Source organism: Festucalex cinctus, chromosome 19 (genome assembly GCF_051991245.1).
Source record: "Festucalex cinctus isolate MCC-2025b chromosome 19, RoL_Fcin_1.0, whole genome shotgun sequence".
Lineage (NCBI taxonomy): Eukaryota > Metazoa > Chordata > Actinopteri > Syngnathiformes > Syngnathidae > Festucalex > Festucalex cinctus.
The window spans coordinates 2,906,560-2,929,780 of NC_135429.1; the positions used below are offsets into that span (position 1 = coordinate 2,906,560).

General features: G+C 41.4%; 1 protein-coding gene across 3 annotated transcripts in view; it reads right to left on the reverse strand.

The window, feature by feature from the left end:
* gabbr2 (gamma-aminobutyric acid (GABA) B receptor, 2) overlaps positions 1-23,221 on the reverse strand; it is a 101,459-nt gene that overhangs the window by 4,184 nt on the left and 74,054 nt on the right. For all 3 annotated transcript variants that reach the window (XM_077506884.1, XM_077506883.1, XM_077506885.1), the window contains exons 14-17: positions 2,774-2,884; positions 2,461-2,685; positions 1,862-2,044; positions 298-427 (exon numbers count right to left, since the gene is read on the reverse strand). In XM_077506884.1, coding sequence (XP_077363010.1) covers positions 298-427; positions 1,862-2,044; positions 2,461-2,685; positions 2,774-2,884 — 649 coding nt within the window. The remainder of the gene's footprint in view (positions 1-297; positions 428-1,861; positions 2,045-2,460; positions 2,686-2,773; positions 2,885-23,221) is intronic.

Consider the following 23,221-nt stretch of genomic DNA (forward strand, 5'->3'; position numbering starts at 1 on the left):
ACCCCTTCACCAAAGTTTGTTTGATCTTGTCCATCTTCCAAAATTCTGCAACCTGTGCAATATTTCTTGTTGTTTTTGTCCTGCGCAGATTTCCTTTCCCGTCGTCCCAGATTTCCCCGCGCCGGCTGACCTGGATCCCTGATCACAGAGCGCTCAGCTCCCTTTAGACATCAGAGCCCCACTATTTTAAACCCCCCACAAAAAAGGCTAACCTTGTAGTTGTGATTAAGCATGCAGGAATATTGTGTTCTACTTGAAAGGAAGGAAAAACGAGCAGCTGATTGGTCGGTCGGATACCTTTGCCATCAGTGAAGTTGCGTATGCTGAGGATGTTGTTGGCGTCCGGGTAGTGGTTCTGTTTGATGTAGGGCGTCTTCTCCGGGGTGTCCTGCAGCTGCATGGTCACCTCCTCCAGCTCCTTGTCCAACTTTTGACACAGAAAGAGAACACGCAAAAAAATAAATGTTTGGTCGTGTCGTTTGTCGCCGAACTCCGACTGCAATGCAGTGACCAAAAAACGCAATTTGTTTTATAACCTCATGTCGTCTATCTGTCGAATGGAAGTCGGGGATGTAACGATATCCAAACATCACAATACGATATCACGATATGAAGGTCATGATACAATAATTATCATGATATTGTGGGGAAGTTGGCGATCCAAAAAACAAAACAAAACAACAAAAATGTCACAATACTGTAAAAAGAAAAAAGAAAAAAAAAAAAGAAAAAAGGGCAACATTGTGCTTAGTACGTTACAGCAATGCATATAAACACCTAATCTGATGCATTCATTGTTATTATTATTGCTACAATCTCTAATAACACTTAATATTGAGGCTAATTCAAGCACATATTGAGTTCCTCCACATATTAACTCCACTTCACCTGATCATTAGCCTAGATTTTAAACATATAAAGTGTCAAAACATGCCTTGTGAAAATTAAACTGCACTATACAAAAAAAAAAACAAGCCACCAGAGGGTGCTAGAACTGCACAAATGGAAATTCAAGAATTTTAGTTCATTCTTCAAAAAAAAAAAAAAAAGAAATGAAAGGGGACAGAAATAAGTAAAAGTTGTATCTACCCTTGGTCAAAAAATAAAATAAAAATGAAAAAATGTTATATATATATATATATATATATATATATATATATATATTTATATATTATTTTATTTTTTTCCCAGTTATTGAGTTTTTATAAATGTTTTAAAAATATGAATGGACTTAGAAGATTTAGTTATATGATCCAGATTGTTTCACAAACTACCTAGGGCCATGCAAGGGTTATGCTTACTGTCATGACTAGGGTCATGCAAGGGTTATGTTTGGGTCATGACCGTGAGGTCAAGTGTCTGTTTTGAACTGATGTAAACAGCATCTAGTTTCAACTGGTAAGACGCTATGTGATGTCAGGAATCTTTCATCTCTTTATCTGGTCAACAACAAATCATATAATTCCATGTCAGTCCTCTTACCCACATGTCTAGCCACAACTAATCAGACCGATTCACTGTCTATATAAGCCTAGCTGAGAAGTGTGTGTTTTGTCGGATTATTACTTCCGTTACTCTGTGCACCTCCACAGCCCAAATTAGCTTAGCGTCTCGTGATTCTTGATACATTCTCGTTGTTTTCGTCTAGTCAAGTTTGTTCTACGCCTCTCGATGTTATGCGAATAAAGAGTTAAAATCTTATTTGTGTCTGCGTTTTTGGGATCCAACCCCAGAACATAACATTACTCATAAGCAACAACCCGTCTAAAATTCACGCTTCTAGTTAAGACCAACTTCGGAGGCTGAATTTTCTAAAAATGCTCCCTGAGCCCATTTTTGTGGCGTTGTAAGATAATGTCACCTCGGTGATCCTCATGCGGAGACGGTGGTTGTCGGTCTGAAGTCCGTCCAGTCTGGAGGTGTTGGCCTGGTTGACGCTGGTGACCGAGGTGGAGGTCTTGGAGTCCTCTTTCTTCTGGTTCTGCGTGAACTTGATCCTGCGGTTTTGCGTGGCGGCGTCCGGGTTGGTCCTCATGGTGATCAGCTAGGAGAGGATGACGCATCTCGTTAGCAGTTTATGGCTTGGCAATGGCGGGAAGCAGGGTTATTATTTATAGTTTTGGAATTTTTCCTTTTAGTTCGTTTTCATTTCATTTTGAGCTTTAAATTGAGTTAGTTTTATTTAAGGAATACTTAGTTTTAGTTTAATTTTAGTTAAGTTTCAGTATTAGTTTTAGTTTTTTGTTAATGTGTTTGTGCGCAAGATTTAAAAAACAGCATGGGAGCGACGTCATCTGAAGGTGCTTTTCTATTGGCTTCTGTTAGATGACGTCACTTCTGTGTGATACACTTTCAAACGTCCGTATTTGGGCTAATTAATATCAAAATAAATTAGGACTGCACGATATTGGAAAATCATGCGAACAAATATTTTTGTTAAGAGTACTTGACTATTCACACCTTGGGAACAAAGACGAGGCAAAGCGTGATGGTACTGCAGAAGATGATGACCAGCGCCACGATGCAGAACTGGACGTTGGGTTGGTCCCGGGTCAGGAAGGAGACGGCGGCGCCGATGATGCACATGATGCCGACGTTGTAGACGCTCATGCCGATGTATTTGCTGTCGTTCAGGGCGGGGATGCTGACGTTCCTGGTCTCCCAAGCCAGGAAGCAGCCGAACAACTGCGCGGGGGCGACAAGAGGAAGGGCCGTGAGCGAGGCGTCGTCGTCGTCGTCGGGCCGCGAGCGTGACGGAAATGTGTTCCCGCACCATCAGCAGGCCCTTGTAGGCATACACGATGCCCAGCCAGATGGTCATGTGGGTGCTCTCGCAGTGCTCCAAGAAGGGACGGATAGCGATGTCTCTGTCGTGAGGGTCCGCCTGTTACAAAACCAGGGAGAGAGAATGCAGGAAATGTGTTTAGGGGGAAAAAAAATACTAATAATAATACTGTGCAAAAATTTTGAACTACTACTCTTTTCATTCATAGTTTTTTTCCCTCCTTTTGGACAGATGACAACAAATTTCACTGGATTTTTATTTATTTGTTTATTTTAAATTGTTTTCAGACATATTATTGCAACAGATTTTATCTATTTATTTATATTTATTTATTTTCCTTTCAGACATATTATTACAATTGATCTCACCGGATATTTATTTATCTATTTATTTAGATTTATTTTCCTTTCGGACATATTATTACAATAGATTTCACCGGATATTTATTTATGTATTTATTTATTTATTTATTTCCTTTCAAACATATTATTACGACAGATTTCACTGGATTTTTAAATCAATGTGTTTATATATTTTTATTTATTTGTATGTTTGTTTTTTCCTTTTACACACTACAATACAATACATTTATTTGTTTATTTACATTTATTTATTATACTTTCGGACATATTACAACAAATTTCACTGGATTATTAAATTAAGCTATTTGTATATTTATGTACTTTTGTTTATTTCTTTATATATTTATTTAGTTTCCGTTTTGACATATTACAACAGATTTTTAAATTAATTTATTTACTTATTTATATTTATTTATTTTCCTTTCGGACATATTACAACAGATTTCACCAGATTTTTAAATTAATGTATTTATTTATTTGTGTATTTATTTATTTGTTTGTTTGTTTAGTTATTCATTTATTTCCCTTTTGGACATATTACAACATATTTCACCAAATTTTTTGTATTTATTTATTTATTTATTTATTTTGCTTTTGGACATATTACAAAAGATTTCATTGGATATTTAAATGTATTTTATTTTATTATTTTTTATTTTATCAGGGATCGACTCACGAGAAACATCTCTACCAATTTTCATGTTGTTCGGCGAAAGGGTGCAAGCAATCCAAAATGGCCACTTTGAACCAAAATGGCAGACTTCCTGTCTTTTTAGTCACGGCTAGTCACGGTCTTGAGACTGAAGTCTTTAAAAATCCTCATTTTCCATTCTTCTCCACCTTTGTGCATTCTCCTCCCAAGTGGGGTTCAATTAATCCACGACACAAATGACACTAATGGGCGAGACTAATCTGGAATAATAATGAGATTTACTCGTCTAATCTCACGCACTCATCCCACATGCGTGTTAAAGGCACACTTTTTTCGTCTTAAAGCGGCAACTCGAAGACGTGTGCGACAATCCGAGTGGGAATATTTCTGCAGCGGGACAGCCTGCCGCTCCTTAAAAGCCGGCAAGTGACGTAGAAGCAGAACAAAGTGGACCAGGACACGAAATGACTCACAGGTAAAGCAAAAGGAGCCGTGCGGGAACGCTGTGAGGAAAAAATAGTTACTGCTCTAAATTATTTACAGGCAAGAAAATGTATTTAGAAATGTTTCATCTTCTGTTCCCAGTCCATATAAAGGCATGCTCGGCTTAGTTTGATGTGGGGAAAACCCGAAGGAAGGCAAACAAAGTCCCACGGGCGCACTTGAAAATCTGTTGACGAGCTACAAAACGGAAAAGTGGCCCGACAGTTTTGTTCAGACTAAATTTTCAAACTTTTTCAATGAACATGTTCAGATATCACAACATCCAATGCATTCAAAGTGGAGTTCCTCAGGGAACTGTTTCAAGTCCCTGTTTATTTTTAACATTTTCTTCACGTTCCCTTGTGTCCCAAAAAGTTTTGTCCTCATAAAAATATGAACGTCACCTGGGCATGGCAACACACCAGAAGTAAAGCCAGTTTTGAGAGGGTAATATTTTCAACATTTTCATCTCTTCAGACTTTGTCCCTGTATTTTAGTACACGCATGTCATGTGTGCTATTTTGCATAACAAAGTCATGCTAGGCACAATTTTGGGTGGCGTTCCTCAGGGAAATGTATGCAGTCCATGTTCATTTATTTTTTTTTTGTGACAGTCTTCACTTTCGTATGCGTATCAATATTTTTTGTCAGGTCAGGGGTCGGCAAACTTTTGTGCTAAGATCGGAGTTTTAAAAAAAACAAAAAAAATCCAAACAAGTTAAAATATAGTTATCTTGATTTTGACATTTTCGTATTTACTATTAATTTAATTATTAAATGTTGTGCATGTGTATCAATAAACCAACCAACTGAGGTAATTTTTAAAATACATTTAAAATGACCAAATTTTATGATTTTTTTTGTTTATTTTACCTTAGTGTACAACGTGCAATTATGTGAGACAAAGCCAATTTGTGTGCGAAGTTCCTCAGGGAAGCGTTTGCAGTCCATGTTTATTTTTCCATGAAGATTTAACCTCACAGCTTCACACCTGTCCCGCATGCTATTAACTACTATTGCAACCCATTATTCTAAAACATCACACCCATCATTATGCGCATTATTTTATTTGATTTTTTAATCCTAACAGTAACGGCAGAATTGTTTGTGTGTTGACTATGCGCAAAGCCAAGTTGCCAAAAATGACAGGGGGAAAAAAAAAATGACGGTAAGCGCAAATGAGTTCTAATGCTCATTAGCCTCGCGTGCCTATCGCGGCACGGCAGGCGGGAGATGTCTGGGGAGTTGCCAGGCAACGGTGGGGGGGGGGAGGACGGAAGGCAAAAGGCGCCCGTCCACTGTCATTTCTCACGGCATTAGGCCCGTGACGGGAGGGCCGCCACAAGAGTTTAGATGAGCCCGGCGGGGAGCGACGGGAGAAATGGAGGCTGGGATGGAGATGGATGACGGGATAAGAGATCAAGGCGGGACCGCACAAATGGGAGGAAGGAAGGAGACAGGAATGAGTGGAAATGATGAACTGGAACAGACCTCCCCCAAGGCTTGTATGCTTAAAAAAGAAAAAAAAAAAAAAACAGCAACATAGAATACATTTTATTTTTAATTATACGTATTCATTTAAAAGTGTATTTTTCTTTTCATAATTATTTTTGTGAGTTATTTTGGTAGTTCTGGCAGATCGAGACCATAATTAAGTCAAACAATACTGAATTTTCTATTTAAAAATCATTTTTAAAGTTATGTAGGCCTACCATAAAATTAATCTGGGTTCAACATGATGGATTTGGATCTTTTTATGTAAAACATTGGCCATAAAAATTTTTTTATTTTTACTTCTTTATTTATCAAAAAATATATTTATTTATTTATTTATTTAATTTTTTTTACCTTTGTTAACCTCAAATAAATTCCAGATGTTCTAGTAGGCTTTTGCTGGCTTTTTTTTTTTGTACTTCCTCTCGAAGAAGATTAAATGTTTTTCCTCACATACATTAACGGTAAAAATGTTTTAAAGTGAAATTATTTGGATTTTTTAATATCATAAAACGCCGTAATATGAACCCAATGCATTCCTTGGTGGAGGTGCAGCCCGAATTGAGCATGTGACTGTATGACAAGGTCCAGAGGAGGGATTGAAGGAATTCCTGCCCGTGCAGGCTGTGCGCCCTCAGGCCCCAGCTGACCTACATGCACGCCACCAGAACTCCTCCACACACGCACGCATACGCACACACACACGCAGGCACAGCGCGGACTTGTCTTCCTGCTCTTGAGAGGACCTGCTTTGAGGAGTACGTTTTCATGTAGCGTCAAATATATTTTAATATCATTGCTGGCTGAGTGATGGCAATTGATGACAATTTTGATGACATGCACTAGCACAATTACAATGAATGAAACATGTTTTATTATTATTTTTTTAATTTTATACTATACTGTGGCTGAAATAAGATAAAAGATTACATATAGAGTAAATATTGTTCTTTTAGAAGCTGAAGCATTCCCACGTCAGGCATTGAACTTTTTCTAAGTATTACTTTCCACGCCCACTTCCATTCATATAATTTATCATCATTACCAGGTGTCTGAGACTGCTCGGTGGCACAGTTGGTAAAGCGCATTGTCCAGTAAGCAGGAGGTTATAATTTCAGAATTTATCTCTCAATTTACTTCATAAGCATTCCACCTGCATTCAAATCCTAGCATTCAGCTTTCAGCATTCCCACGCAATTTCTCCAGAAATTGCACTTAGTCTAGTTATTATTGTTAATTCCTGTTTTTATCAGGGGTGTGAATTAAAACAATTACATTTATTATAAATCTAATTCATTGCAATGTATTACAAGGGACTCCATCAACCCTCCTGCTCATGCTTTTTGGCATTGTAAAGGGAAGAACAAAATATCCCGGGTCAAATTGACCCATTTTCAAGTTACATACATAAACAAGATTTTGCATAAAAAGAGTAAAAAGTTTTGTTTTTTTTACATTGATAATGAGATATAAAGTAATGGTAATTGAGATTTCTTGCTCTATTTCTGACAACTTATGCATCGTTAAAAATATCCTGGGGTCAAAGTGACCTTTTCTAAAGTGAAACAAATACAATAAAAACATAATTTGTCAGTATGAAACGTTTTCTCCTTGTCTTCACAATCAAGATGTGCAGTAATTCTTTCACACATTTTCTCGCAATCATTTCAAATTATGAAAGACGTCGCCAATATTGTTCTTTATTCCGACTTTGGTGCTCCCATCCTTCTTCCTAACGAGGATGAAAGCATCTCTTTTCATACCAGGCCCCCGTTTTCTCTCTTGCATTGCAAGGTGCTGTGTAATCCCATTTGAGGACTAATCCCCCTAATAGAAGCGCGGCCCGACGACCTTTGACGCAGCCACTGTGCCGAGTGACGAGAGGAAATTGTCAAAGCTTTTTCTGCGAAGCGGCGGCAGCTCTTCTTCCACACTCTTGGAGAACGGCGTCGCAATTTTTGTGATGAAACGAAGAAAAAAAAAACTCCATAAAGAAATGCAAATAAAAATAAAAATAAAACTCAAAACATGTTTTACACTCAATATTGAAATAAAGTAAAACATTTCATCCTCATAGATATTACAACTAAAATACAAAACTACTCTCAAAGAGATTTGCATCACTTTTGAATAAAAACTAAAATACAGAAAAACTACTCATCCTCAAAAAACATGTTTACTAACCTAAAACAGGGTAACTAGTTTTACTAGTTTAGGTTAGTAAACAAACAAGAAGTTGATGCAATGCATTTGTGTATTTTAAGGCATTCTAATTTGAATAATGTCATTTGATGTGATCTAATTACGTTTTTACATGACTTTTTTTTCTTTTTTTTAAAGGGATACTTGACTCAATGAGCCATTTTCAGCAGTAAAAAGTGAATATTTTGCCTATAATTAATGTGGTAACGTCATTATTTTTCATGTACAATTAATACCATTAAAAAGTGATTTTTCTACTTGCTGTCCACTGATGATGACATCACCTGTGCTGAGGAAGTAGGTAACGACCAATCATGGCTCAGTTTACTGACCAAATCCAGAAAACAGGTGAGCCAGGTGATGTCATCATCAGTTCACATTAAGTAGAAAAATTACTTTTTAAAGATATTAATACAGGTATTAAAGGTATTAACACTTTTTATAGGTATTAATAGATATTAATTTAAATGAAAATAATGAAGTTATCAAAGAAAATATTAACTTTTCTCTGTTGAAAGCTGTTCAATGAGTCAAGTGTTCCTTGAAACACTAATTGTGATCACTCAAGGTGATTCTTGCCAGAATCAATAAAATTGCAAAAATCTCAGAAAGTCGCATGACGCAAGACACATAAAAACGTAGGTCTTACAACGCGAACATGCAAGAAAAACCCCAGCACACACAGTCCCACACGTACGCAGAATAGCATCGCTCCCCGGGCTCCAGCATGGAAGTGCCTTAACTGATTTATTAGGAGCTAAACGCGTCATTAGCGTAAGCGGCTAACCCTGAACGACGGGCTCATTTGAATATGCAAATGCCAGGCAGCCTGCTTGGGCTTTTTTGTTATCTGAGCCACCGACTTTTTTTTTTTTTTTTTTTTTTTTACGGCCGCCGTTCGTTAAGCGCTTTTCCATCTGCGCGTTTGCGCGTTAACTGCCCGAGGCCGCAAAGTTGCCGCCGTTTTGTTTGCTTTGTGTAGCGTCAGCTGGCAGGCTGACTCGTGTTTGTGGCGAGGCGTTAAATGCCAGTGAAGTGGGAATACTGCTAATGAGTTGCGGCGTTCTGACGGAGATGGCGGGCTACTAAATGCCGACACAGGCGGAGGACCCCGTTCCGTCTTTTTCCACTCCAAAACGATGTCGCCGATGATTCGCTACATATCGGTTCTGCTATTTTCAGCTGTGCTACTATCAGTTCTGTAATGAGCAACTCTGCATTATCGCTTTTTGCGATGATTGTTTCTGTTTTCAGTTTGGCAATTATCACCTCGTGTCTTTGTCACCTAAAGACGGCGTGAAAAGTCTTTGAGGGAAATTAAGGATGAGGATCACACTTGGCAATCGATACTAAAAATAAAACGTGTAGATTAATCGATTAATCGATCGTTAGTGGGTTTTGAGGGTCTTTGTCGCTTCAAGACGTTGGTTAGCATATGGTTCAGGGAGTTAGGTTTTACAGTTAGGTTTAGACTGAATGGTTTTGGGGTTAGGTGGTTAGGATTAGGATTAGAGTTGATGGGTTAGGTTTGGGGTTCACTATTTGGGGTAGTTTTAGTGGTTAGGTTTTAGGATTTGGGTGTTCGATTTAGGGTTTATTATTAATTAGCATTAGGGGTTAGGAGGTTCAGAATTTGGAGATTAGGTTTAAGATAAATGTCGTGCGAGTAAAATTTAGGATAAAAGGTTTGGGTTTTAGGTTTTTCTTCTCTTTTTCTCTCTGGCCAGTGGTGTTGAGTTGGTTCAATACCAGCCAAACAGCTTGTGCTGGGTAATGAGGACCCACAATGCACCATGACACAAAAATCATCATTACACCTAAGTCATTTCCCATTGGGCCTTCCTCAGACAAAGGTGGGCCGGAAACAGATTTTACAGCCAGGAAATGACTTCCTTATTTACACTGAGGTCATTACAGTAACATGTAAAGTCATCCTGGGGAAATGAGCGGCAACGATGCACCGTATAAACGTGAATTCAACAGCCCGTTTGCTCCAGCCTCGCTCCAAGTGATCTCGAATCAGATCTTTCATCGTTCACGTTATGGACACAGTCAACGCTTCCAACATTTGCTCAAGTCCGGTACGCTCCATATGTGAGAGTTGCCGGTCCTCCAGGCAAAGGGAATCTTCTCTCCTCTGTCGTGGTGCCGACAAAAACAGAGTGCTAATTGAGTCCTGGGAGGCCGCCACTGGTTGCCTTGAGCGCTGCACGGCGGCTGCTTAATTGGCTGTGTTATACACCGGCTTCACCGCTGCGCGCTCTACCGCGTTAGCGCCCGGGCCTCTTGTCAACTCCTCAGAGGCGGGAGCGGATGAGGTGTTGAGACTGAACTCCGAAAACCCTTATCCTCACAAGCCTGGTACAGTAAACCAAGCACTGCCGGGAATGGCAAAAAAATAATAATTGCCGTTTATAATCACCAACTTGAATCAAACCGTTTACTGCCATCGACGTATATATTCACCAAGTACGTTTTTCAAAGAGTAGGCACGGAAGAGGGTCTGGCCTAGTTTGTTTGTGGAATTCAGGTTTTAAACATATGTATTGACATACAGGTTCCTGTAGATGGCGGCAATGCATTGCTTTGGATTTGAGATCAGCATGGATTACGATCAAGATGAGGCGGTGAATGTTGGCTTGTCATGTCCATTATGAAGATGAGAAATGCCAACAAGTTGGAAGTAGGACGAATTTAGGCACCTCACAATCGATCCGAGTATGTAAATGTATGGTATAAGTACAGTGTGTGTCGCGATATGTAATAGAAAGAAGGGGTACATGACTGTGACAAAGTCAGTTTGTGTCACAGTGTGTTTCATAGTTTTACATCTGTAATCAAAACATTATTTTATCATCAAAACCCCTTTTTCAGCCTTGTTCAACAGACAAAGCTGGAAAGAAATTTTTCTCAAGACACGACGCAAAAAAAAAAAAAAAAAAAAAAAAAAGACTGAGCTCATAACGTGAAAAACTCAAAAATAGTACTATCACTGTTTTTACGGAAGAAGATTAGGGCCAGTGAAGAGAAAAAAAAAGTTTGGCAGGATTCTCACTTTAAAGTCAGAATTCTGACTCTAGAGTGAGAATTATGACTTAAAGTCAGAATTCTCCCTTTAGAATCAGAATTCTGATTTTATTAGTGCTAATATTCTGACTTTCAAGTGGGAATTCTGAGAATAAAGTCAGAATTCTGACTTTATTCGTGCTAATATTATTCTCACTTGAAAGTCAGAATTCTAATAAAGTCGGAATTCTGACTTTAAAGTGAGAATTCTGAGAATAAAGTGAGAATCCTGCCAACCTTTTTTTTTTTCTATCTCTCTCTTCACTGGCCCTAATCCTCTTCCGTCCTTTTTAAACATTTTCAGAGATTTTATTTTTTTTAATTTTATTTTATTTTTTTAATCGGCAGCGCTCGACAACTATCCCCTGCAAAACACACGCGTCGGCAGAAAAAAGTGGAACGGCCACCGGGCCCTGCGCACGAGTCGGAGAGGGCAAGCGGTGGGGGGGTGACAAAGGTGGCGCGGCGAGGCCGAGTTATGCGATCGGAGCATCGGTGGCCGCCCGAGGGAGCTGACACAACGAGTGCGGCACCGTTGGCTGAATATGACAGTCTTGCCAACACCTCGGCATGCGCACACACTAGCCAGGGTGAGTCACACACACTCCCTGGGCCATCTCAGCACCTATCTCATGCTCACAACTGGCAAACACGACACCTTATGCCGAGGATACGAGGCGCCGTAAACCGGCCAATGAAATTAGGCTGGCCATTTACAGGACACGGCGTGTCAAAATGGAGGGGAGAGTGTTTACTTCCCAGACACCCGTATGGCGGTGTACGCCGGCTGGGCGGTCAGTCAATCAGCCTTGGCTCCGGCTTGGGTCATCAGTCACCGTCACTGGTGACTGATGCCGCCACCGTGAGAGCATCCTGGCGCGGTCAGAGGAGAAGATATTAGAAGACATTAAAGGTGATGAATTGCTTCGATGTCATCCATCTTTCCAGTTTGGCAGCGTATGCATTTTGCAGTGCTTGGATTCGAAACCAGAACCGTGGACTGTGAGGCGCATACATTTCCGTGTCGTCTGTTTCACGAGGTTTATTAACGCAGCGGATGCACAAAATTGGCGCCCGACACTGTCGTCGTACCGTTAACGTCATTTCTCAGTATGCGATGTCTTCCTGTCTGTCTCTTCACAGCCTCCCTTGCCGCCACCACTTATTTATTTCCCCTTTATAGACGTAATGAAGAAGAGCCGATACGTCTCTCTCTCTCTCTCTCTCTCTGGGCTCATCGATCCCTCCCAACCAATCAGCCTCATGTGGCCATGTGAATCTCATTGCGAGGACGCGGCCACGCATTTAATCCCAGCGCGAATCGATAGCCGGCGCATCGCAAACCCGACCTGTATTTACTGCATGTACCCTAAATCATCTTGTCCATGCACAAAAATGTAAAAAATCCAGGAATCGAAGGTCGGGACGTACACATCAGGACTGATTTATGTTTGTGTTTGACTGTAGATATATGTATAATAGGAATGTGTACGGCTTGGTACAACCTGACACCTCACTGCAGTACTGCTGCACCGAGGTTATATATAGTCGAGCAGAACAACCCTCCTGTCACTCATATATATGCGCCACACGACACGTCCATCCCAGAGGAGAAAGTGCAGGACATCAGGTCTCGGAAGAGACAGAAAAAAAAAAAGAAGACATTTCCATTTGGAATGTTGCAGAAATTTCTAGAATTCCACTTTTTTTTCACTACCAGGATGTATTTTATCACGTATAAAATCATTTCTGTCATTTTTTAGTTCCATCTATCATGATGATGATTCTCGCAAAATCACCGTTTTACCACTGTAATGATATTGCTGGAAAATCTTGGTAGCATTTCCAAGTTAAATGTATATTATAGTTATGATAATCACACAATTGACATTGTGATTGTGATACTTTTGGCATTATTGTTTACGCATTAATCCTTCGTACAATTATTGTTTCATGACTTTAGCGACATCATAGAAAAAATATCACCGTATAATTGAATTGAAATGGTTTTTCAGTTACATATAACAATTGTAACACAATTATTAATATTATTATATATATTTTTTAACTTGAACGCAATGGCAAATAAGGTGACTAGCTGTTATTTTGCAAAAACAAAGCAAGCAATTAGCCAGCAGGAACATGTTAGTTATCCTGTGTAGTATCTGCCAGGGGAAACGACGACTTTGTCTCCGTTTGTTGACGTTAGCGACTCTAATTCTGACGTGTCCAACACAAATGCACGGAAGCATGATGGCGAGTACAATGACGTCCATTATTTTCCCGCGTTAACCGTCATCGCGCCGTTGCCCTCAGCTTGACACGTTTAATTCTGCTTTTTAACGAGCGCACAATGCTCGTACGTTGCATTTGTATCCTCGCACAAATGCGGAGAACAGAAGCGGCCATTTGGCTTTTTCCGGGCGACACAAAGTGGTTTGCGGAACGGCGGCAAAGGCGCTTGACAGATGGCCGTCGGCGATGTCGTTGCCGTGGATGCGAGAAGGGTTGGGGGGAGAGATTGACACGTGGTGGACTTGCCGCTCCGGTAAACACGCGAGCGCTGCGATGCGCTGACACGATAGAGATTGAACACACGCCACTTTTGGACTGCAACCTGCTCGTCTTATCAGATGAGCTATAATCAATGCGAGACATCAGCCAATACAGTGCCACCTTCATTTTGTCCCAATGTGTACGTATTAAAGAAAAACTGCACTGTATGGTGCAAAGACGTTTTGAAAGATCATGTAAAGAAATTTGCGAAAAATGACTACAATTACTGCAGCTTACTGAGTCACAGTAGTTTTGAAAGTCTTCTTTGTTTGTGTCTTCATGTCTGCATTACACTTAACTGAATCGCAATGAAATTCAATCATATACAATGTTATCGAGACCCAGAGCCAACTCATGCTGCCCCCGATGGCAGGAGGGGAACATTACAGGCAGGATGACGAACCCGATGACCTGAGCCGAGTAGCTGAGCCCTCCTGAAAACCATCTGAGCATCCTATGTTTCCATATGTCCCGTACCGGTCTGGCTACCATTCCTTTTCTGACGGCCATCTTTGTCCCACTCACTGGACGACCCATATCTACGGTTTCATTGGCCAAAACACAGACAAGAAAAACCAAGGTTTTTTTTGGGGGGTTTTTTTGCGAATGGAGTCTGGTTCGTGGCCTGAAATGGGCCCGTAATGAGGCTCTTTTTGCCCGCCTTTGAAGTCCCCCCTAAAAGGCTACTTTGTGGCATGGGGAGGAAAGGTCACGGAGCTCCAACGGCACGGTGCTCTGAACTGAAAATTGCTGATACGCCGCATTGTGAGATGATAAAGCTCTGCTTACATTTGGGCTTCAGGGGTGGTCAAGAACTAAAGTGTTGCTAGATAGTCAGCGATATATTGTGTCCTGAAGGAGACAGCGATGCTGAGATTGAAGTTAATTTGGTCTTTTTTTGTTTCATTTGCACAAACCTGGAAGCTCATTTTACTATGGACATTTTACTAAGGAGCTGTGAAAGGATGGAAGGCAAGCTAGCTTAAAGCAACACAAGACATCTGAAAAAGTAAACAGCTAGTCTGTGAAAAAAAAAATGCCAATTTATGTTGAGCTATTATGATTTCATAGAACATTTTATGAATATTTTTGCATTAAGTACTGTATCGGGCATTTTGGACAGCCACGTGATCATCGTGACGTATCACGTGCGTAAAATACACATTGAATGAATGACAGCAAAGAACTCACGAGGAATTATCGCGTCCCAAGGCGGACATCAAAGGTGGAATTTCGCCTGACAACAAAGAAGCACTTTTTCAAAAGCAGTACAGCCATGGAGGACACGCCAAAGATTCGTTTCCAACCGAAAGCCGGACAAAACTGGCCCATGCAGCCGTCGGCGAGTCCAAGTGGACGGTAAACTTCCGGGTGACTAGTACTAGATTAAGCTACTTGTCGTGTGCTAGCTAAGCACGCTTTAGCCCACATTAGGAGCGCCCGCCCCCACACGGAATGAAACCGAAGTGTTGAGGACTTACTCTGAACAGTCTTTTGCTCGCTATTTACGTCAGCAACTTCCCATTGAAATGAACAAAAACGGCTTCGGGTTACACACGGGATACGTCATCACGATCACGTGACCAGGAGCATGGCGTCCCACACCGTAGGATCGAATTCAGACAATCAGTTTAAAATAAAATTCAGGGAACACGATGCCAAAGATACTTTCCACACAATGCCTAATCCAATACTGGAAAATGATTAATAAGTGTTGTATCGCTTTAACAGTTGAGCTAGCTGATAGCTGCCCAAACATTTAAATTTTCATGTTAAAATTTCACGTCAGTGAATGTTTATTTGGGAAGACAAAGTAACAGACTTTACAAAGAGTGGCTTGGGAGGGACCATTTAAAAGAGTGTGATTGTGAACAGTTAATAAATACAGTATAGATATCATTGATGCTACATGCTAGTAGTGAATCGGTAATAAGAATAGAATATTCATGCTAATTGAACATGCCTACTGAAGCGTCAAGGTTTGGGTATCTTCAATCGTAACGAAAATCCTCGTTCACCCACCTATCCCTAACCCTGCTAACCCCAGTTAACCCACCCTCTAATATTGCTTTAACTGCTGTAAGTCACCCAAACCAGTCGATCAAAGTAAGCAGGAAGCTCCCAGGGCGGGAGCTCAAACGGCATCTCCACTCTCATGGCGGTCCTTTTTGACTTTGAGGAGCCGAGCCAGGAAATGACAGCCAATTCACACTTTGGAGGAGGAGGAGGAGGAGGAGGAGGAGGAAGAAGAACGCGAGGAGGAGGAAGGGGGTTTAAACAGAGGTGACATTGACACAAACAGCCAGCCACTCAGACGGGAGGTGACACAACCCTCACAACATCGCAGACGCACAGAGAGGATGGCAGCTCGTTGGCTATAAATACGACCAAGTTCAACAAAGGCAACGTAGGACTTGACGGTTGAAATTAAAATTAGTCAAGTGTCACGTCAAGATGGCATCTCAAAGCGGAGATGACAATTCATCCAAGCAGGTAGAACGCAAGCAAGACAAACGTCTGGCCTAACACGTTGGAGCGAGTTGTGTCAGCTAACTGGACCCGACATATTAATAACCACATCCAAATTTTTACCCATACCTATTGTAGATCAGGAATTCTCTAACCATTTGGTTCTACTATCAGGGGACAAGCATCACTTCCTAATCCAAATGTCAATTAAACATCACGACCACATGTTCACAAATTCAAACTCTGACCCTACACTCGATTCCAACTCGACCCAATAACAAGGTATAGACATCCGAGTAGGAGTACCTTAAATTCAGTCAAGTATCACATCCGACTGCATCTCATAACAGTAACCCAAACAATTCATCTGAACAGGTAACGCAAACGAGGCAACAGTTTGCCTTGCAGCACAGGAGAGAGCTTGGCCTCCACGGTGTCAGCTCGGGTTTAATTACCCGACCTTTCAGTTGGCGCTGTCGGTGGCGAGCCGCTAATCAACGTCACCCTCCACGGCGTGACGATAAGTGGCCGTGACACCCCCTTACTTTCCGCTCCTCATGCTGTCTTCCCCGTCACGGAGCTTCCGCTTCAACCGTCGCTTGCGACCATTGATCAGTACAGTTGCCTTCTGCTACTCCGGCTTTTCTTTCTTCTGGTTCGACCAACCGGTTGCTGCAGCTGGACCTTAAGCTCTAGTGTGTCTGGAACTTAAACCTTATAGTAACTTGGCCTTAAACCTTAGTACAACTGGACATTTAATCATCGCAAACCTGGTTTGTAAATTACCTTGTAGAAATTACCCTTTTAACCTTCGAGAAACCGTGACTTAAACCTTCAAGAAACTAGACCCCCTAAACATCACAGATACAGGTTCCCAGAGCTGACATTGTTACCTAAATCGTACAGAAACTGCTCCATAAACCTTAAAAAATGTTTCAGTACAGAAATGATTCCCTAAACCTTATAGAAACTAATCTCCTAATCACAGTTCAGGTTCCCAAAGCTGACAAACATTGTTACCTAAATCATACAGAAACTGGTCCATAAACCTTATAAAATGTTTCAGTACAGAAATGATTACCTAAACCTTAGAAAAACAGGACCCTAATCCTTGATTTAAATTGGCCCTACATTTGACTTCAACTGGACCCTAAAACTGAATGCAACTGGGCCTTACACCGAGATTGAACTGAAAACCATGTAGCTTCCCCACTTTGTTGAATTTGATTCTATGATTGCAGTGCTATGACGACACCCTCTGAACTGAATGGGATCGTTCTCGATATTTAAACAGTGTCCTTGCCTCACGTTCCATCATTCTTTTATCCACTCCAGTCCCTCTTGAGTCCCCTGTTATCCCCTCCCCATCCCCCACAGTCTTTCAGTCTTCTGCCATCGCCCGGAGTGTGCCCAAGGCTCAAGGTCTGGTGTAAAGGAACTCCACTTAGCAAGCATGTATTTGCTATTCGCAGGCTCACACTGCTGAGGCAGCGGCCTTGCTCAAGTGGCGGCCAAGTGCTCTCATCATCGCCATCATTGGCCGACCTTGGTGGTCTCCTGTTCCTCCCTGCGCACAGCAACTTTACTGTACTTGTTGCCAACGCATCCTAATGTCGACTTCATAAGCGCTTAACCCCACAGGTGAGGTGTCACAGCCCGGCATTTCCTCCATCCATCCGTCAGACCGTTGTCTTACTTCCCATCTTCCTCCCCTGGGCATCTGCGGCCCGGCGCAGATGCACTCCATCAGGGAGCAGACGCATCCATCAGCGATGTAGCCCCGACACAGAGGATTCCATTATGGCTCAGCAGCTGACTCACTGGCTTTTTTGTCAATTCACACTGAATCACACTGACTTACGTTCATTTGACAGAGACGTGCCACCACTTGAACATCCCTTGGCTGTAAGTGGACTCTATACTTACTGTAAATGCACCATGAAATTTCTACAACACAACTGTAAACCTTACAGAAATTAGGCCATTTTTGTTCATCCTTGACTGAACTAGCTTGATATTTTACCTGAACACCTGCTGCAACCAGGCCTTTTACCTTGATGTAATTGGAAAGTACACTTTACGGCAACTTGACCTTACACTTGGATATGCCTGAAACCTAACACCTCAGAAAACTGTGTGTTTAGACCTTACTGCAAATTGACCCTATCCATTTGTTGCAACAAGCGTACATGAACTGTAAACCCTGCTGAAACCCGACCTAAGCATTTACTGGAACTGGAATGAACACTTCATTATAAGTGGATCTTAAAAATTTGTGTCAACAGACCTTGGACTTTGTTGTAACTGAACCCGAAACCTTGACTTAAATTGACTCCAAACCTGACTGTAACGAAACCGTAAACCTCACTTAACTAAATCGTACACATGACATGATTTAGAACCTACTCCCAAAATCTTGTCGACACTGAACCTTAACTTTTGATGTATCTTTATTTAACTGGACCCTAAACCCTGCTGAGACTAGACTTAACTTACAGTCAGTGAAGCCTAAACCTTTGATTTAACCTGATTCTAAATGTTACTGGAATTAGACCCTCAACCTTTATTTAACATGACGTCAAACATGAGGGTAAATGGAATCTAGCCCTGACTGTAAATGGACCAAAAACCTTGATTCAAATAAACCTTTCACCTTGACTGAATTAAACTCTAAGTCTGGATGTACCTGAGAACTAAACCATACTGGAACTGGACCTAACATCTGACTGTAAATTGACCTAAAATCTTGATGTAAATAAACCCTAGACCTTGATTTCAGTGGACCTTATCTGTACACTGCACTGTAACTGGACTCTGAACCTGAGCGTATCTGAAATCAAAACACAAAACTGGGCCATCTAGAACCGGCACCTCCCACGAACTGAACCTGAAACCTTGATGCGGGTGACTCGTTTCTGTCAAGGACGGAGAAAAACCGCAAGGAGCGTTTTGCCGCAGCCGAATATCAAATTGAAGCGAGCACATCAAATCATCTGTTATGTGCACCAGTCCACACAACAAAAAGCACATTTGGCTTTCATTGCACTCTGCTGTGCCTTGACAGTAGACGGCCGCATACAAGCCTCGACTGCGTAACCGCGGGGACTCCTCATACTGCTTTTCATTTGGAAGACTTCTAATTGGTCAATCAGCTGTTGCCTAGCAACAGCAGTCTGGGGGAACAGCGGGGGAGGAGAAACGAGAAAAAAAACCCTGAGAAAAGTAAGAGGGGTGCGGGAAGAGGCGACGCGAAGGTGACGGGTGGCTAATCCGCTGTTTTTGTGACCACCAAACGGTTGGAACAAAGACAGTGAGATATGAAAGCAAACAAATACATGAAAGGAATCACCCCCCTATTTCATTTTGAACGGGCTCAGCCGTGCAGAACCACGTGGTCCAATTTAGCCTGCTGGAGTGTCAACAAACAAGCAAGCCAGAGCACCTCTGGAGGAGTCCTTGGAGTGCCTCCCCTTGGTGATTCACCGATAACGCTTACACACTTGTCTCGCCGCCGACAAATAGCAGCACACGGCAAACCCAGCGTAAACATTCTCCAAAATGAAAGAGTGTGTGTCCTCAAAGCCCAGGTTGCCTCCCCCGAAAAGCTCAATAAGAAAACACAATAACTGGCCGAAAAAGATACTCCACTGCTCTGTATCAAAACCTGACTGCCTTCCTATCGCTGTTCATTGAGCCAAGACTCCAGAACGACCAAAATCATATACTCACTCACTGTATCGTCATAATCAATTACAATAAATTCCGCCCTAATTAAGTACTAGGAGTGCAAAGCTCTCATTTTAGTATTGCGATTACAGCGATATCATGGGGAAAAACACAATTTCTTGTCAAACTTTAGCACCTAAGCATTGACATGCACAGTTCATCGTTCATCAAAGGGGGAAGGGGGGGGGGGGGTTGTGTGTGTGTGTGTGTGTGGGGGGGGGGGGGGGGGGGGGGGGGGGGGGCAATACAAGCCTGGCGGCCTGCCGGGCCTAAAGAGCACTGGTGGAAACCCTGATTATGGCTAGCTGATCTGATATTTGGCCACAAAATATATCAAAATTATTCTCTCTCTATCATATCTCTAATGTGTCGGATAAACAAGAGTAAAAACAAACATCTTTTGTCTATCGGCTGGCAAAGTACTTTACAGTTAAAAGGGATGTAGCGATACTAGCAATATTGCGATATTAAAACTCCCACAGTACATCGTCGTCACGTAGCGATATTAAAAGCAGCACATCTGACATCTGTCAAAAAAAGTCGGGTTGATTTCCATTTGTGCAGTTCTAGCACCCTCTGGTGGCAAGATTGTTAGTGTAGTTTAGTTTTCACAAGGCATGTTTTGACCCTTCTTTTGTTTAAAATCCACACTAATGGTCAGATGAAGGTGAACCTAACTTGCTTGTGAGTCAAAATATGTGTAGGAACTCAACCTTAATATTGTGATGTTTGGATATCGTTTCATCCCTATTAAGTAATGGATTGGATGGATTTGATAGTAGATGGCTTTACTCCAATATTTCAGTTATGTGTGTATCGTAATATTAATGATATCATAGGCAAAGTATTATGAAATGGCATACTCTGAGTAACACGGTGATTCCAAGGCCTACTAGTTCCAGTGCATGGCTTTTTATTATATTTACATGTGCTACAAAAGTGCTGTGTAAAAAAAAAACAAAAAACAAAAAACAAGTCTGATTGTACCTGCAGGATTCCTAAAAAGAAGCACAAAAAGAAGGCCGTGTCTCTCGTTGCCGTCCCTGATAAAAATCCGCTGGCCTCGCCTGACACGCCGCTGGTTCGCGTGCACTCGGAAGAATATCTGGCTCCAAAAAACCTGCTTTTGGCGTAATCTTCTTAAGAGTCGACGCGAGCAAAGAAAAGTGGCTGCTTTTCACCCAGCAGCTTGTGAGTTGACGTGAGGACACGAGCCCGCCATCTTAATTACACTTCGCTTTTTTTTTTTTAGGTTAAGGAGTATACGACTCATCAGTTCACACAGTTGAAGGCTGTGGGGAAAATCGTCACGGGTTGTAGTTTGGCCTTAAAAATGAGCAGTGTGGTATCTTGCTTTTATGGTCATAGTTAGGTTTACATTTGAACAAATAGGAAAAGGAAGGACGACTCCGGTGTGCAAGTTGGAAAAACGTGTTAACAAGTTTGTCGTGCTGTCAAAAAGCACCATGAGAAGCTTTTTGTTTATGGAGCAGAGAATTTTGTCTAGTTACGCTATTCCTGTCCCTTACCGCATATGTTCTCTACTCAACTGTCACTAATTGCACTATAAATGGCAGGTCCTTTTTTATTTTTTTTTTTATTTTTTTATTATTATTAAAGCTATGTGATGTCAGGAGCTATGTGATGTCAAGAATCTTTCATCTCTATCTAGTCAACAGCCAATCAGATAATTCCGTGTCAGTCTCGTTACCCACATGCACAGCCAATCAGATCGATTCACTGTCTATATAAGCCTAACTGAGAAGTGTGTGTTTTGTCGGATTATTCCGCTGCCCAGCTGGCCACCTGCTCCTCTTTCCCTCGATGCCTTCTCGTTGTTTCTAGACAAGTTAAGTTAGTTCCACGCCTCTTGATGTTTTGCAAATAAAGTGATAAACTCTTATTTGTGTCTGCGCTTTTGGGATCCAACCTCAGAACATAACACATTTTAAGTAAAAATAATTTGTCAAGGCAAAATAAACAAATTTAGGTTAAATTTAGGAAATTATATTTTAGTTAAGATATTGTTTTTTGTCCCTCATCCAATGTTCTCTATTGCTATGTCACGAATCATAATACATTTACTATTACAGACCTGTCGTGGATGCAAGACAGAATGATAAAAAATAATTGAGCTAATCAATCATGGAAAAGCTTTTGTGGGATTTCCAGTATCCACCAAACATTCCCAAGCCTTCTCCCCATTACGCAATGTGGCGCTCACTACTTGGGAACAGTTGTGCCATTCTTACTGGCTGTCAAGAGGGGGATTGAGCGGAAGGAAAAATGTTGTGAGGTCTCGCTCGGCACGCCGTTGCCCGGCTTCCTGCCTCTCCCCACCGGAGGTGGTCGATGAGAAAAGGCCTAGGTGGGTGGTGGTTATCCCTTAATGACCCAGTTAGCTTTGAAAAGGCATTGATCGGAGCTGCTGCTGCTTTGTGTCCAGGCTAACAAAGCGAGCACTCGGCGCCACCGACGTCGCGCCACAATTAATTAATGCCGCACGTGACCACCGAATCTCACTCGCGACTTCGCATCTTACGGGAAATCTTTAGACTGGCGGCCGTGCGCAATTAAGCTCGTTCAGCCTACCTGAAGGCGAGTTTGAGAGGAAGTTAAGTGACTGATGTATTTTTCAACACAAAGTCATCAATATTTAATTTCTCATAGAATGACATTTTTTGGAAGGGAAGAGCCATCTGGCGTTGAGGGCGGCACGAACAGGACAATTACCCAAACTGCATTCAGTGACAGCAACTTGAAGTTCTTGGTACTTTCCTGGAATTAGACTTAGACTTGACTATTTATACCTTTGGGATGGCTCCCTCTGGGAAATGTTAAAAATTACCTGGACTTCTCTCAAGTTCAACACATCTGTCAGGGGCCCCCCATTTTTTTATTTATTTTTTTCCACATACATTTAGAAAAGAGTCCCAGCGGTCCAAACGCACAATTATTATAAACTGCAGTTGCTATTAAGGCAACCACTGTGCAAAATATATTATACTATAAATATAATATACTAGTATAATCAATTAATTCTGAAAAGTTTGCACATTAGAAATCAACACGAAGACTTGAAATAATCCACAGTCCAAAGCAGTTGTCACCAAAGTCCATGTCTAATTTATTCACTGCCAATGATGGCTATTAGTTGCCAAATACGCCTCGGAAATGGGAGGTTTGGCAGTGAATGAGTTTGCAACAGCTCCTCTTGTCAGTTATTCACCACCACTTTGAACAGTAGACATCAACAGTACTACCTGCAACAATCAGGGAAAAAAAAAATCCATTGCACCCTTTGTCACACATATAAACGCACCCAATGTACATGTCATCTAATTAATGTGACGGCTCCTCTCAGCAGTTACTCACAACAGCACAATAGAAATCAACAAAATGATTAGAAACAATCCACATAAAAAA